At 43.0% G+C, this 16,952-nt stretch overlaps 1 protein-coding gene across 1 annotated transcript in view; it reads left to right on the top strand.

Annotated features, from left to right (window-relative positions):
* Positions 1–1,789: 1,789 nt before the first annotated feature.
* The window catches only part of dap (death-associated protein), an 86,448-nt gene continuing 71,285 nt past the window's right edge, over positions 1,790–16,952 (top strand). Inside the window, exons 1-2 of the mRNA XM_060850090.1 lie at positions 1,790–1,995; positions 14,039–14,141. Of these exons, the coding sequence (XP_060706073.1) occupies positions 1,941–1,995; positions 14,039–14,141 (158 nt within the window). The 5' untranslated portion in view covers positions 1,790–1,940. The remainder of the gene's footprint in view (positions 1,996–14,038; positions 14,142–16,952) is intronic.

Genomic DNA, 16,952 nt, shown 5'->3' on the forward strand with positions numbered 1-16,952 from the left:
CACCCATACCCCTACATTTACCTCATACCTAACACTAGGGGCAAGTTAGCATGGCCAATTCACCTGACCCGCACATCTTTGGACTGTGGGAGGAAACCGGAGTACCTGGAGGAAACCCACGCAGACATGGGGAGAGCGTGCAAACTCCACACAGTCGGTCGCCTGAGGCGGGAAATGAACCCGGATCTCTGACGCTGTGAGGCAGCAGTGCTAACCACTGTGCCACCGTGCCACACTCTGATGAGCTGGTTCATCTATAACTGTGCATGTGAACAGGATAATTGACAATTACAGTGGAAGGATAGTATCCTGGTTATCTGAAGGTCAGGAAATTGATTCCAAAAATCATGCAGCATAGAAGATGGCCATTTGTTCAAAGATATCTGTACTAACACATTGAATTAACTATTCAAGTCGACTCAGTTCCACCATATCCTCTCCAAAGTCCTATAAATATTTCCTTCCAAATAAATGAAATCAAATGTCATCTTATCATTGTGACAAAATGGAACTGCAACCCAAAGATGTGGGTGAAGGGAAATCAGATGAGATCAGCTGCTGCACTTGTTTTGACGGCTGAATAAATCAAGATGGTTCAGACTCAATTTTATTAACTATAATGCATACACACGAGTATTCAACATCATGAGGAGTCTAGACAGGATTGATTGGGAGAAACTATTCCAATTGGCAGAAGGATTGAGGACCGGAGACACCAGTTTTAAGGGACTTGTCACTTGCCTGCATGAGTACAACTCCAACAACACTCAGGACGCTTGACACCATCCAGGACAAAGTAACCTGCTTGATTGTTTTTGGAAGTGTTGCCATCCAGTCCCTCCAACATGGCATTCAGTAACAGCAGTGTGTATCATCTACAAGGCGAAGTGCAGAAATTCACCGGGTTGGCACATGACAAACCCACAACCACTATGCACCGAGAAGGTCAAGGATAGCACATACATGGGAACACCACCATCTGCAAGTTATCCTTCAAGCTATTTACCATCCTAACTTCAAAATATATTGCCATCTTTTCAGTGTCAGTGGGTCAAATTCCTGAAATGTACTCTGTAACAGCATTATGGTTCTGCCAAATGGACTGAAGTGACTCAAGTAGGAAACTCACTGCCACCTTCTCATTGGCAACTAGAGATGGGCAATAAATACTGGGTATACCAACATTCTATGAACGAATGAATCAAAAAAAGGGAAATACACAGGAGCAACATGATGAAAAATTATTTTTAGACATAGAAACAGTTAAAATTAGAGTGCAGTGCCTGTGTTTATGGTGGGACAGCTTCAGTAATCACCTTGATAAAAGTGAAACCTCAAGACAGAAAAAAAAACTACAGGGCTGATGGGGAACGAGAAGAGTAAAGTTGCAAAGTGGTCTTCTTCTGTGCTGCAATAGGGTTCTCTACAACCATTAATCCCTAACTCTGATAATTTTCTCTCAGTATACTTTTGAGAGTATTACTTAAAATTCTGATATTAGGTATTTCAGAATGTGCTTTACATTTGGGTAATTTTAACCCTCTCCATTCTCGAGCACCTATAAGAGGTGCACTGTTAGCTCTAAATCCAAATCTCTCACAGAAAGCACCTCCCTATTCAAAAGACGTGCCCGCCCTCTCTCCTCTGATTGGTTCTCAGAATTCCAGCGACTTCTATGAGTGGCTGGTCTGCGAATGATATAACAATGCTGTTTTGCATATGTGTTGCTCGCCCTCCTACCACGTACGTCATGGATCCGCACTGCGACTGCGCAGTGATGGCATACCCGTTCCCAGACCCTTTCTTTCCCGGGCCGTGATGACACATCGGGGTGGATAGGAAGGAGGAATTGGGATGTGCGCATGCTCGGCTGCTGTTTATCAGTAGCCACGTTGCCACTTTGTAGCAAAGGGTGAGTGAAAAGTATCCAAGGGGTAAGGATGTCCTCACCTCCCAAGGAGAAAGTGGAAACCAAAGCTGGGCACCTTCCTGCCGGTACGTATTTAAGCCATAGCTGTCAGGAAGGACGGCTTATGGCACCATATAATTAGTTTATTTTCCCTTTCTCTGCAAAGTTCACCTAAGTAAGGAAGAGAAAGTCGAAGTGATGCAATTGCACAGATTAGTGGATCTCAGCCCAGCTTAAGCTGCTGAGTGTTTGGTGACTGAATTTCAATTTCGAAAAAAAAAGATTTAAAGTTGTAGTTTTGCAATGAGAGAGAGGTTTTTCTTCCGTTGCCATCCAGGGCTCCAGAAATGACTGCTTCAGAGTGACAGCTTTAAAGGCCAATAGTAAGAAACTAAATGATCAAAGAGTGCACCATTAATCTGATAACTTGCTCTCTTTACTGTTGAGGGTGTTAAGTAAAATTCTGATTTTAGGTATTTCCGAATGTGTTTTATTAGTAGGTAACTTTTAAAATCATATGTCCGTAAAAGTGTATCTCCTAAATCGTCAGAAGTCACATGACAACACGTTATATTCCAACAGGTTCACTTGAAATCGCAAGCTCTTGGAGCGTATCCCCTGATTTTATGACAAAAGGGCTATGCTCCGAAAGTTTGTGATTTCAAGTAAACCTGCTGGAATATAACCTGGTGTCGTGTGACTTCTGACATTTTCCACCCCAGTCTAACTCTAGCACCTCCACGTCACATTTCCTATATGTTTAAAAACAGGAATGAGTAATAAACGCTGACCTAAACACTGAAGAATAAATTTTTAAAAAGTCACCAGGTAACAACCTGCAAAGTTGAAGTTACAGGCAGAAGGCAGACTAATGGAGTTGAGAAATGTGTCGAGTGACAGGGCAGATTTGATGGGCCAAATGGCCTAATTCTGCTCCTATATCTTGTGATGTTATGAAAGTATAAGCTGGCACACTGCTGGAATTAGAAATTTGAAGATATCTGGTACAAAATTTAATATTTCATAAGTGATTTAAGTGTACCTGGTTTTAAAAAAATAACTAACCAATAAACAAAATACAGCAGATATGAAAAGCAAAGCAATGTAAATGCTGGACATAATTTGCTAGACTGGTAGCATTTTTTTTGAGAGGGAAATAAAGTTAATAATTAGAGTTGATTGTCCTATAGCAGAAGTTATCACTTCATGGTCTTTGCCCTGTCCACCCTTTTTAACGTTTCTCCAATTTTGGCATCCCCTGAGATAGAACATAGAACAGTACAGCACAGTATAGGCCCTTCAGCCCATGATGTCGTGCTGAGCATTTATCCTAATCTAAGATTAACCTTTTACTGCTGTCCATGTGCTTGTCCAGCAGTTGCTTAAATGTCTCTAATGCCTCTGACTCTACTACCGCCGCTGGCAGTGCATGCTACACATTCGCCACTCTCTGTGTAAAGAACCTATCTCTGACATCTCCCCCATACCTTCCTCCAATCACCTTAAAATTATGACCCCTTCTGCCTTGGAGAACGGTCTCTGGCTATCTATTCTATCTATGCCCCTCATTACCTTGTACACCTCTATCATCTTAGCAGTTCTCTCACTTCTGAAAATTTTGCAATTGGTACGTCCCTGATTTTAATTGTTCTTTTGAATTGTTAGATTCAACTGCATGGGCTTTAAGTTCCTAAATATCTTCGAGTAAAAAGTGAGGTCTGCAGATGCTGGAGATCAGAGCTGAAAATGTGTTGCTGGTTAAAGCACAGCAGGTTAGGCAGCATCCAAGGAACAGGAAATTCGACGTTTCGGGCCAGAGCCCTTCATCAGGAATGAGGAAAAGGTGCCAGGCAGGCTAAGATAAAAGGTAGGGAGGAGGGACTTGGGGGAGGGGCGATGGAGATGTGATAGGTGGAAGGAGGTCAAGGTGAGGGTGATAGGCCGGAGTGGGGTGGGGGCGGAGAGGTCAGGAAGAGGATTGCAGGTTAGGAGGGCGGTGCTGAGTTCAAGGGAATCGACTGAGACAAGGTGGGGGGAGGGGAAATGAGGAAACTGGAGAAATCAGAGTTCATCCCTTGTGGTTGGAGGGTTCCCAGGCGGAAGATGAGGCACTCTTCCTCCAACCGTTGTGTTGTTATGTTCTGGCGATGGAGGAGTCCAAGGACCTGCATGTCTTCGGTGGAGTGGGAGGGAGAGTTAAAGTATTGAGCCACGGGGTGGTTGGGTTGGTTGGTCCGGGCGTCCCAGAGGTGTTCTCTGAAGCGTTCTGCAAGTAGGCGGCCCGTCTCCCCAATATAGAGGAGGCCACATCGGGTGCAGCAAATGCAATAGATGATGTGTGTGGAGGTGCAGGTGAATTTGTGGCGGATATGGAAGGATCCCTTGGGGCCTTGGAGAGAAGTAAGGGAGGAGGTGTGGGCGCAAGTTTTGCATTTCCTGCGGTTGCAGGGGAAGGTGCCGGGAGTGGAGGTTGGGTTGGTGGGGGGTGTGGACCTGACGAGGGAGTCACGAAGGGAGTGGTCTTTGCGGAACGCTGATAGGGGAGGAGAGGGAAATATATCCCTGGTGGTGGGGTCCGTTTGGAGTTGGCGGAAATGACGGCGGATGATACGCTGTATACGGAGGTTGGTGGGGTGGTAGGTAGCCACCTCTGTTTTGTAGAACCTACTTCATGCTGCTGGTTGAAGGTTTGAAAATCTTTGATCCATATTAATGAGTTAGACTAGGTTTGCAGGATGTATTGCAAAACTTTGCACATGACACAACACTTCAAAATATTGTGTTCTGTGCTGAGGTGTGAGAGACCTCAAAAGGACACATACAGCAGATGAATTTTAATGCAGAGAATGGTGAAGTGTTTACGTCACAATGTGCAGAACAAGAGAGATCAATATAATATAAAGGCTATAATTCTAATGCGTGAACCTGGAATATAAATGCATAAATCAAGGAAATCAAAAAACAGTTAATAAGGTGTACACGATCTGGGGTTTTTATACATCAAGGTGACCGGTTCTTTTGATGCAAGTTGTTTCTCTACCAATGGACAAGAGATCCAGATTCAAGTTCTGCCTGCCCTAGTTGTCACATCATGATGAAACAGGTTGACTAAAATTAATTTATAAATCAAGAAGAATATATAAGCCAGAAAGTTATGGTGAACCATTTTTGAAATACTGATTTAGAATTACCTGAAGTATTGTGTTCAATTCTGGCAAGAAGAACTTTAGCAAGAATGCAAAGGCATTGAGAGGGTGCAAAAAGATTTGTGTTTCTAGGGCAAAAAAAGTATCTTCTACTTAATTAATTAGAGGATAGACTTGTGTGTCTGGGTACCTGGAGAAGTGATGGTTTGGAAAATATTTGATAGAACTTTTCAAAATTGTGAAAGGTCCAAATAAAATAGGAAAAAAAACAACTCTAATATCTATTTGTTTAAAGAATTTAAGAACCAGAGGACACCAATTTAGTGATTGGCTAAAGAACCAGAGGAGCTGTAAATAAAAAACCTTTTTACACAATAAATGCCTAATGTCAGGAGTCCACTGCCAGAATATGTTGTGGAAGCTTAGTAAATTCTATTCATCTGGAGTGAGGAAAGGAAACATCAGCTAGGACTACGGCTCCTGCTCCAGACTACTGTCAGTAAACCCTTGCTCTAAGTAATGCATGTGCATTGGATGATGGGGTTTAGATCAGTTGTATTTCAGTTGAGTGTGTTGTGCTTGAAGGGTGGCTTAGTTGGAGCTGGAGGGCCATGACTACCTATAGAATCTCACACCATTATGAATGCACTGTCAAGAAAAGCAGTATTGAGCTTGGTGAAGAACAGTGCAGTAGGAGGTGAAATGAGTTTAACTTTCTTTCTCTTTGAGAAACGTGACTTCACAATATGCAATGTTGATGAGTGGACTATGCAAAGATATGTAATCCTTGAATTGGTGTTAGTTCTAAATCATTTCTTAGGGCTTAGATTTTCTACCAGGCAACCCAGTGATTTGATACTGTAGCTTAAATACAAAGTTACAATATCAACCTTTTGCCCGGGTTTTGCAGTTTTACGTTCGTGCTCTAAGCGGTAGTCTGGAAGCTACTTTTTGTGACTAGTGAGCATTTTAACCTATTAGTGGATTCTGTTATTTTTCACATTTCTGCAACACTATAACAGCACACATCCCTCCTGATTTAGAACAATTGCATTTAAACCTTTAACCTCTGCTTCTCATTTTATACAGGCTGGCACTTCAAAACATTTCCACCGTAATCCTGTTTGCAATGAATAATTATTATTGTGACAGTCAGACAAGAGACCTTGAAGGAAGCCATTATATTTAAAAACAACCCCCAAGAGATGTTTGGAGTTGGTTGACCTGCAGGTGCATACTTACAGAAGTTAACTTTTCCCCAGTGGCAGAGAGAAGCATTACATTTGTAACTTTTATTGATCTTCTACCACACTTTTTCATTTCTGATATGCCCAAACAGTAAATGTATACTTGATGGAATATGACTTTAATGCAGAAAGAAACTAATAGTGGAAAATATGGTATGAGTTAATACGGTGTCACTTGAATGAAAGATTTGCATGGTGATTAGTGTCATTCATGTTCATAAATTTGTGACCTGTCATCTAACTGTATAGATGGCAGCCATTTGGCTCAGCATGTCTGCCAGGTATTCCCTCATGCACTGGATCTGACAATTGGTCAAATGTACTTTTTTTGCAACTTAGCGGAAAAAGTGAGGTCTGCACATGCTGGAGATCAGAGCTGAAATGCAGCCTGACCTCCTGCGCTTTTCCAGCAACACATTTTCAGTTTTGCAACTTAGCACCAACCTAATTGGATAAATACTCAAAGGAGATAAATTTTCAGGGGAGTGGAACAAATTGAACAGCTCTTTCAAAAGGCTGGCATAGACCCAGTGGACGGAATGTCATTCAGTGCTAAGAGCTTGAGCCTATTTCAGTTTTTGGACATGCTGCGGCATTTTGTTCTTTTTTTCTTTTTGTTAAACCATGGGCTTTTAATCTTTTTGGTTGTAAATTGTAGATTGATTTTTGCCCAAGCACTTATAATCCCCAGAATGATTGAACTTAAGAGTCATAAATGATACAAGTCAGCGTGATAGCTATTTTGTTCATGTGTTTGCAGAAGTCATGCAACAAAGTACCACATAGGCTTATGAGGAAGATGGAAACCCATGGAATTAAAGAAAATATGATGTGAATATAAAACTGGCTGAGTGACGAGAAGGCTAGTGGTGGATAGACATTTTTAAGACTGGAAGCTAATTCAAAATTGTTCTCAAGCAAAATGTTTTTTGGATTGCATACACATTACAATCTATATGAATTATCTGATCTCTGACCAGATAAGTGGCATCCTCGAGCCTATAGGTGAACTAAGCTGTGCAGTGTTATAGCTGTAAAGTTCAGGGTAACATAATGCTGAGATGTCCAGAAATATGATATAATTTTTCATATAAAATTCTGAAGTGTGGTACTTTCAGAGGAGCAATGTGGAAAGAAAATTTGCTATAGCTTGCAAACATACGACATGCGAAGTACAGTTTGCAAAGTGCAAATGAACAGAGGAACCTTGTATCCATACATAGAAATGCTGAAAAATAATTAAACAAACATCTGCATTATTATTTGTTTTAAATTGAGTTAAGTAGAAACAGAATATATCATGGTAGAACTTCACAATTTGCTGGTTTGACCTCAACTGGAGTCTGGTAAACTATTTTGAGCACCTTGAAAAGATACGGAGTCAGTTTACCAGGGTGGGGGGACTTCAATTATGAGGAGAGGTTGAAGACTTCTCCTTGGAACAGAGGTTTTAATTAGTGTTCTGTTGACATTTCCAAGATGCTGAGGAGTTTAGAAAAGTGTTCCCTCTGGTGAGTAGCTCAGTAACCAGAGGTCAGAGATTTGAATTCATTAGCAAAAGATCTAGCAAGAAGATGAGAATTTTATTTTTTAGTTTTGAATTATGATCTGGAAGGTATTGGAATCTGGTTCCATAAATATTCCAAGAATGGAGTCAGACAGGTACTTGACAAAGAACTTGCAAGGCTGTGGGTAATAAGCAGGGGTATTCTCTTTTAAAGAACCAGCACAAGTATATCATAAAATGTTGGAAAATAACCAAGTTAATTGGTATCTGAAAGAGAAGAATGGCATTGACTTTCTTTTGGAGACAAGAACTGCAGATGCTGGAATCCAAAGTAGACAGGCAGGAGGCTGGAAGAACACAGCAGGCCAGGCTGCATCAGGAAGTGGAGAAGTTGGAGTTTTGGATGTAATCCTTCTTCAGGACTGGGGTGGGGGGGGGTGAGGGGGGGGGTGGAGGTGATGCAGATAAAGGGGGTGGCGGGAGCAGGGTGGTGAAGTGGGGATAGGTGAAGATAGGTAGAGGGTACAACATCTTTGGTCAGTGGGAGGAATAAATCTGGTTGGTGGCAGGGAGGAGGAAGGAACTTGGGGGGGGGGATGGGGGGGTGATGGGGTGGGGGGGGAATGGGGAGGGAAGTTACTTGAAATTGGAGAACTCAACGTTGAGTCCTCCAGGCTGTAGGTTGCCCAGGTGGAAGATGAGGTGTTGTTCCTCCACTTTGTGCTGTGGTTAATTCTGGCAATGGAGCAGGATAAGGATGTTCATGTTGGAATTGAAATGGATGCTGACTGCGAGGTATGGTCAGCCCCTGCGGACCTGGCTGCGATGCTCCATGAATCTTTCCCTAAGTTTACATTGCAGACTGTCGATGTGACATTGGCCACCTCAATTTCTCTACCCCTCCCCTCACCCATTTCAACTTTACCCCCTTGGAATGTGTAGCACTCCACTCAATCCACAACGACCCCCAGTTCACCATCAAACCTGCTGACAAAGGTGGGGCAGTCATAGTCTAGAGTGGTCTGTGTTGCAGAGGCCGAACTCCAGCTCTCCCAACACCACATCCTACCTCCTCCTTGCCTGTGACCCCACTGCAACCCCCATCAGGCCAAAATCGAAAGCACTATCTGTGCCCTCATTGCCTGTGGTGATCTCCCCTCCACTGCTTCCAAGCTCGTAGACCCGCAGCCCAATACTGCCTGGTTTTATCTGTTCCCCAAGATACACAAGCCCAACTACCCTTGCTGACCTATCATCTTGGCACGCTCCTGCCCCACTGAGCTCATCTCGTTCTACCTTAACTCCATCCTCTGCCCTTCAGTCAGGCACTTAACCACCTACACCCACGATACCAACCACACCCTCCATCTCTTCAGCAACTTCCTGTTCCCTTGGTCCCCAGCACTTTACCTTCACAATGAACGTGCAGTTCTTATACATGTTCATACCCCACAAGGATAGCCTCCAGTCCATCTGCTTCTTCCTCTCCAATAGACCCATCCAGTCTCCCTCCACCAATACCCCCCTCTGACTCGCTGAACTGGTCCTCACCCTCATAACTTTTCTTTTAACTCCTCCCATTTCCTCCAAATCAAGGGAATGGTCATGGGCATCCGGATGGGCCCCAGCTGCGCCTGCCTCTTTGTTGGCTACATTTAACTGTCCCTCTTCAGTACCTACATAGATACCGTGCTCCAACTCTTCCACAGTTATATCAATGACTGCATCAGTGCAGCGTCCTGCACCCAGGCTGAACTGGAGCAGTTCATCGACTTGGTCCACAACTTCCACCCCACCCTCAAATTCACTTGGTTCATCTCCGATTTAAATGATTAGATTCCCGACAGTGTGGAGACAGTGTGGAATCAGGCCCTTCAACCCAACAAGTCCACATCGACCCTCCTGAAGAGTAACCCACCCAGCCCCATTTCCCTCTGACTAATGCACCTAACACTACAGGCAATGGCCACTTCACCAGACCTGCACATCTTTGGACTGCGAGGAAACCGGAGCACCCGGAGGAAACCCATGGAGAGAATGTGCAAACTCCACACAGACAGTCACCCGAGGCTGGAATTGAAGCTGGATCCCTGGCGCTGTGAGGCAGCAGTGCTAACCAATGAGCCACTGTGCCGCCCACTAACACGATATCCTTCCCCTTTCTTGACCTCACGATTTTCATCTCCAGCGTCAGTCTCCAGACAGGCGTTTATTACAAACCTACAGATTCCTATACCTACCTGGACTACTTCACCTCCCACCCAGTATCCTGCAAGAGTTCCATCCCATTCTCCTAATTCCTCTGCTGCTGCCACACCTGCTCGATCAAGGAGACATTCCACTCCCAAGCTCCCCAGGTGTCCACCTATTTTGAACAATGTGCTTTTCCTCCCCCATCATCTAGACAGCTCTCTGCCGCACCACCTCCAATCCCTATTCCACTGCTCTGCTCTACCTCCGCACCCCCCCCCCCCCCAAACCAAAGGAATAAAGAAAGAGTCCCCTCCTGTCCTCACCTACCACCCCACCAGTCTCCACATCCAACACATCATCCTTAAATGCTTCCACAAACTCCAATTAGACCCCACCACCAAGGACATCTTCCCCTCCCCACCTCTCTCTGCCTTCCACAAGGACCATTCCCTTTTTTCAGTCCTTGGTTTGTGCCACTCTCCCCACCAATCTCCCAGAATCCTCAGGTACCTTCTCCTGCAACCGGAAAAGATGCAGAACCTGCCAGTACATCACCTCCCTTACCTCCATCCTGGTTCCCAAACATCTTTCCAGGTGCGACAAAGGTTCACTTGCCTCTCTTCCAACCTACGAGGAGAAAGTGAGGTCTGCAGATGCTGGAGATCAGAGCTGAAAATGTGTTGCTGGAAAAGCGCAGCAGGTCAGGCAGCATCCAAGGAACAGGAGATTCGACGTTTCGGGCATAAGCCCCTCTTCCTCATTCCTGAAGAAGGGCTTATACCCGAAACGTCGAATCTCCTGTTCCTTGGATGCTGCCTGACCTGCGCTTTTCCAGCAACACATTTTCAGCTCTCTTCCAACCTAGTTTACTGCATCAGGTATTCCCAGTGTGGTCTTCTCTACGTCGGGGAGACCAAACGTAAACTTGGGGAACAGTTCACCAAGCATCGCAACCAAGTCCACAGGGGCTGACCAGACCACCCAGTCAGCGCCCATTTCAATTCCCCTAACCACTGCCTTCTGACAGGAGGGAACTAGAGGTTTATCTAACTCAGTCCAAATTGGAAATTCACGTTACACTAGTTATTGGGAAACCAGAAAGAGTAAAAATGTAAAATACTTAAATGGGAGTGCTTCTGCAAAAGACACTATGAACATTTCTGCTTCAGTATTATAATTGACTTGGCCTCCTCCATTGCCAAAATGAACCATAACGCAAATTGGAGAAACAACGCCTCATCTTCCACCTAGGCAGTCTACAGCCCGGAGGACTCCACATTTCAGTTCACCAATTTCAAATAACCTCCCACCCCATCCCCAGATTCTCTTCCCAGCACATTCCCCTCCCTTTCCCTGCTCCCTGCCATCCATCAGATTCGTTCCTCCTACTGACCAACCAGGTTGTACCCTCTACCTGTCTTCACCTATCCTTACTTCACCACCCTGCCCCCACCTCCCCCTTTATCTGCAGCTGCCCCCAAACCTACCCTAAGTCCTGAAGGAAGGTTACAGCTGAAACATTGACTTCTCTATTCCCCTAACCACTGCCTTCTGACAGGAGGGAACTAGAGGTTTATCTAACTCAGTCCAAATTGGAAATTCACGTTACACTAGTTATTGGGAAACCAGAAAGAGTAAAAATGTAAAATACTTAAATGGGAGTGCTTTTCACAGTGGTTACAGTGGTTAGCACTGCTGCCTCACAGCGCCTGAAGACCCGGGTTCAATTCCCGACTCAGGCGACTGACTGTGTGGAGTTTGCACGTTCTCCCCGTGTCAGCGTGGGTTTCCTCCGGGTACTCCGGTTTCCTCCCACAGTCCAAAGATGTGCGGGTCAGGTGAATTGGCCAAGCTAAATTGCCCGTAGTGTTAGGTAAGGGGTAAATGTAGGGGTATGGGTGGGTTGCGCTTCGGCGGGTCGGTGTGGACTTGTTGGGCCGAAGGGCCTGTTTCCACACTGTAAATCTAATCTAATCTATCTTCTGATGCTGCCTGGCTTGCTGTGTTCTTCCAGCCTCCTGTCTGTTGTATTTCTTTTAGTCAGATTTAAGTTGATTTTTAATTTTTTTTTGGCTGTTTGGTAGCAGCTTTTATTGTAACTTTTAAAAGCCCAAGAAAGTTATCATATTTTGACCTTCGTATAATGTAATCTATAAAATTCCAGTTCAATGTTAACTAATTAACTAACTGACCTTGGTTGTGTGTTGATGTTCTTCGGTTTCCTATTTTAATCTGCACATAGACAGTATGGATACACTTCTGTCTTCGAAATCTCCACGGATGATGTGAGGAATGATTACATAATTGGCTTGCTTGAAAGCAGTTTAATATTCCACACACGAGTGACATTCATCTGGGAGGCAGGATTAGAATATGATTTGCTTTTTTAGAAGGCGACTGACTATAAAATTGGGGCACTTGCACTTTTTCAATAAGTATTCTATCAGCAGACAACACAATCTTTCATTTCCATGATAGAAGGCCTTGAAGACTTTGTGGTTGTATGGTCATATTTTTATTTTTTAATTTCTCAAGTTCTAAATTTATTTTTTAACTCTAATGTTTTCAAAAGAAACACATTGACTTTTTTTTAACTTAACACCTGAATCGCCACTTGATAGATTACCTGAAGTATAATTCTGGTTCCTGCTGAATAGCAGAAATGTACACCGGTTCAACCAGTTGTGACCCCTAAAGTTTATTGCATAGTGTCAGAGTTGGCGGTTAGCGTGTACTAGTACTGCTAAACTTAATTTAAGTAACTTATCTCTTATCAAAACACCATTGTAACTTGTTCTTTTTAAAGTTGAAAAATAAACTTTGAGTAGGCAGATTAAAACCACCTCTAATAAATCGGAGGGCACCATTGCTATTTTAGTGTTCCCACTCCCTTCTCCCTTGGTCTGTCTCTATGCAAAATTCCATTCCACGGGACCTGTATGCCTGTGTTGCTTTCCATCTCATTACACGGAATTGAGATATACCCTGGGTGCATTCTTATGGGAAGAGTTCGGATGATGGAAAATTTAGAAATTCATGTCGAAAGTCAAGACACTGAACAATAGAGCTGAGAATAAAAACGTTGGGGTACTAAAGGGCAGAATTCGCCAGCAACTGTCCTTCAATTGATTAGTTCTTACAGGGAATAGTTTTTAAAAGCAAAAGTCCTTTTATCTGTGCAGAGAAGCTAAAAATGATTAATTGAAGTAGTGGACACACTGACTATAATTTTCCGAAATTCCCAGATTCTGTAATTGTCAGAGCAGATTCAAATGAGGGAGAGGTAGTGGGCAACTGCTGCTGAGTTGGTTTGACATCAGTCATTGCAAAAATGCTGAAATCTGTTAAGAAATCTTGCCCTGATTTTCCAAATAGATTGCAACAGTGATTGGAATTCAGAGTTAATTTAAAAGGCTGTAACGAACTTTGGGGTGTTCTGCAGTCATCAGCAGTGCTGTGTAAATGCAAATTTTTGTTTCTTCTTCAAACACTGTTTTCTTCCACTTCGTTCTACAGTTTGACTACACTCCCATCCACTACTTCTATGAACGCCAGGCTCATTCAATCATCTCCAACTCTAATTCAATTTTTCTGAGTATGTGCCTTCATACAGTAACAGTTAACTTTGCCAATTCAGGAAGTTGTTAAATTTCATGTCATGAGGAGAGCCAATATACTGAGAGATGTGGGTGATTAGGTAAATGCAGAATTGATACATCTGGGAAAGCTCGTACCTCAAAAGAATGTTTTGTTACTAAACTGTACCTTGTGCATCCAGCCACACACAACAAGTAGTTAATGGTATTGTTCAGTCGTACTGTAAATGATTTCATTTATGATTTTAAGATACAATCTAACTACTAAGGAGGATTAAGATTTACAGTGATTTGTAAAACTTTATTATGCATTTTCTTCTGTGTCTCACTCTCGTGCTCTGTGTCCCCCACTTGCCCATCCCAACCTTTCTCTACTTGATCTTCTCTCTCTTTTTCTGCTGCCCTTTATTTACTTTTTTATTTGTCTGCTGTGTCTTCAGTCAAAGCAGGTGGTATGCGAATTGTGAAGAAACATCCAGGCTCTGTGCCCCATGTTTCTGCAGCAGAGAAAGACAAGGAGAGTGAAGACTGGGAAAGCAACAGGTGAGATTGACTTATCTCCACGTGGAGCAATTGATAAATGTGCTATAAAAAGTAGAGTGTGAGCTGATGCAATGTTTTAGTTTGCTATACTTACAGGTATGTTTTAGCATGAGATTAGTGTATCGATGATAACGGCATAATAAAGAAAAAATGGCAAACATGAACAATCTTTTTGCACTGTCTAGCTTGCTCTGATCTCATTTGTGGTTGTGCACCAAACATGGGATCTGCAATTTTTTCTGTTCATAAAGGAGCAACAAGGGTATAATTCATTTCAAAGATAGTCTAAACTCTATTTGTGGAACTGTATAAATAAATGGAATTGACTGGGTGGTAAAGTGAGCTTCTGAATCTAGCTTCTCCAATGCGAGAGCATCATGATGAACCATCCAGTCACTTTTTAGCCCCTTGCATCTGGTAACGTCTTTAGAGACAAAAGGGAAAACCCCAAACTACTAAAGAAAGAATTGTGGACAATTCCTCAACTCCGTCAGGTGATTTTTAAAAGCAACTGAGAAAAACATGGTCATCATACCCTTTGTATGATGTGATCTCTGCCCTAATCAAAAATCAATCTCTGATTCAGTTTTGAAGGGTACAATAAATCAGTACTCCATGCACTGACCAGCTTTTTTTTTTCTTTTGTTCATCATTGCCTTCCTTCAGTTGTGTTGCCAAGGTAAAGTGAGACATGGGAAATTTATTTAATCTTGTCAAATGAAATTAACATTTCCTCAGCTTACTAAATTCATTTCATGAACCTCTTTTGGGCTATGGATTGACTTAATTGTTTTAAAAATAAACGTGACTGCCAAGAGTTTTGTGGGATTGACCTAAGTCTTATTGGTACTGAGATCACTAAGCAAAATGAATTATTTCCTATTCTAAAAGATGCTGAGCTAGGAAACACATGAACAAGAGTGGGTGTCTCAGTCTTTTTGAGCTTCTTCACCATTCAATAACGTTATGGCTGGCCTGATTTTAATGTCAATTCTATGGTCCTGCATATCCCTAATTAATTTTTCATCTATTTGGTAACCAAGAAACTATCTACCACTCTGGATGTAGGTTTGCTTGCTGAGCTGGAAGGTTCATTTTCAGACGTTTCGTCACCATATGAGGAAACCTCTTCAGTGAGCCTCCGGACGAAGCACTGCCAATGTTTCCTGCTTTCTATTTATATGTTTGGTTTTCCTTGTGTTGGTGATGTCATTTCCTGTTCTTTTTCTCAGGGGGTGGTAAATGGAAGCCAAGTCAATGTATTTGTTGATAGAGTACCATTTGGAATGCCATGCTTCTAGGAATTCTTGTGCATATCTCTGTTTGGCTTGTCCCAGTGCAAATGGTGTCCTTCCTGATCTGTATGTAAGGTTACTAGTGAAAGAGGGCCATGTCGTTTGCATAGGAAATGATGTCACCACAGGAAATGACATCACCAACCCAAGGAAACCCAAACATAGATAGAAAGCAGGAAACACCAGCTTCACTCTGAGGCTCACCTGAAGGCGTTACTTAGTATGGTGATGAAACGTCTGAAAATGAACCTTCCAAACCTACATCCAGAATCTCAACCTGAGCTACAAATCTTCTCAAAATTCATTAACTAACTATCTACCACTGCATTAAAATAATTAAAGGGCCTGCATCCACTGCCTTTTGAAGAAAGGAATTCCAAAGGAATTCAGACTTCAAAGGAAAAGAAATGTTTCCTTATCTCTGTTTAAATAGGTGCACCATTGTTTTTAAACTGATCCCTTACTTTAGACTCTTCCACAAGTGGAAACATGCTTTCCACATCCATCCGTCAAGCACCCTCAGAATTTTTCATGTTTCAATTAAGTTGCCTCTGACTCTTCTAAACTTCAGGCCTTGCTTGTCAAGCCTTTCATTATCACGCAGTCTGCTCGTTTCGGGTGTTAATCCAGTAAATCTTCTCGGAACAGCTACTAACTGTAAGGATGATCACTGGTATGGTAGGTCTAACATATGATGAATGGCTGAGGATCCTGGGATTGTATCCATTAGAGTTTAGAAGGTTGAGGAGAAATCTAATAGAAACTTAAAAGATAATACATGGCTTAGAAAGGGTGGATGCTGGGAAGTTGCTTCCTTCAGGCAGGGATACTAGGACCCATGGGCACAGCCTTGGGATTAGAGGGGGTTAATTTAAAATGGAAATGAAGCGACATTTCTTCAGCCAGAGAGTGGTGGGCCTGTGGAATTCATTGCCACGGAGTGCAGTGGAGGCAGGGACGTTAAATGTCTTCAAGGCTGAGATTGATAAATTCTTAATCTCGCAAGGAATTAAGGGCTACGGGGAGAGTGTGGTTAAGTGGTGTTAAATTGCCCATCAGCTATGATTGAATGGCAAAGTTAAATCGATGGGCTGAATGGCCTTTCTTCCACTCCTATGTCTTATGGTAAGTATGGTAACTGGTACTGTACACATTGCACCAGATGTGGGCTCATCAGTGCCCTGTATACAGGTAGTTCTGGGATAACGCGTGTTTTGGCGGCACGATTTGGTATAATGTCATTGAAAAATTAGGGAACAGTATTTTCAAGAATGCTTGCCTCCGTTAGCAATGGTGTGATTCCAGTGGGATTGGTTCATGTGCTTCGTTCTGTGCATGTGCCAAAATCTTTGTGCCATTTTGCACATGCGCCACTGTGCACGCCATTCTGCATATGCACAACATTGGTGCCTGTCTTTGTGCTGTTCTGCCCATGCACTAATGTCAGCACTGAAGTCTCCGCATCATTCTGTGCATGCGCAAAGTCAGCTTCCAAGAGAACAGCTTTCTGTGAGAG

This window comes from Hemiscyllium ocellatum, chromosome 34 (assembly GCF_020745735.1).
Source record: "Hemiscyllium ocellatum isolate sHemOce1 chromosome 34, sHemOce1.pat.X.cur, whole genome shotgun sequence".
Classification (NCBI taxonomy): Eukaryota; Metazoa; Chordata; class Chondrichthyes; order Orectolobiformes; family Hemiscylliidae; genus Hemiscyllium; species Hemiscyllium ocellatum.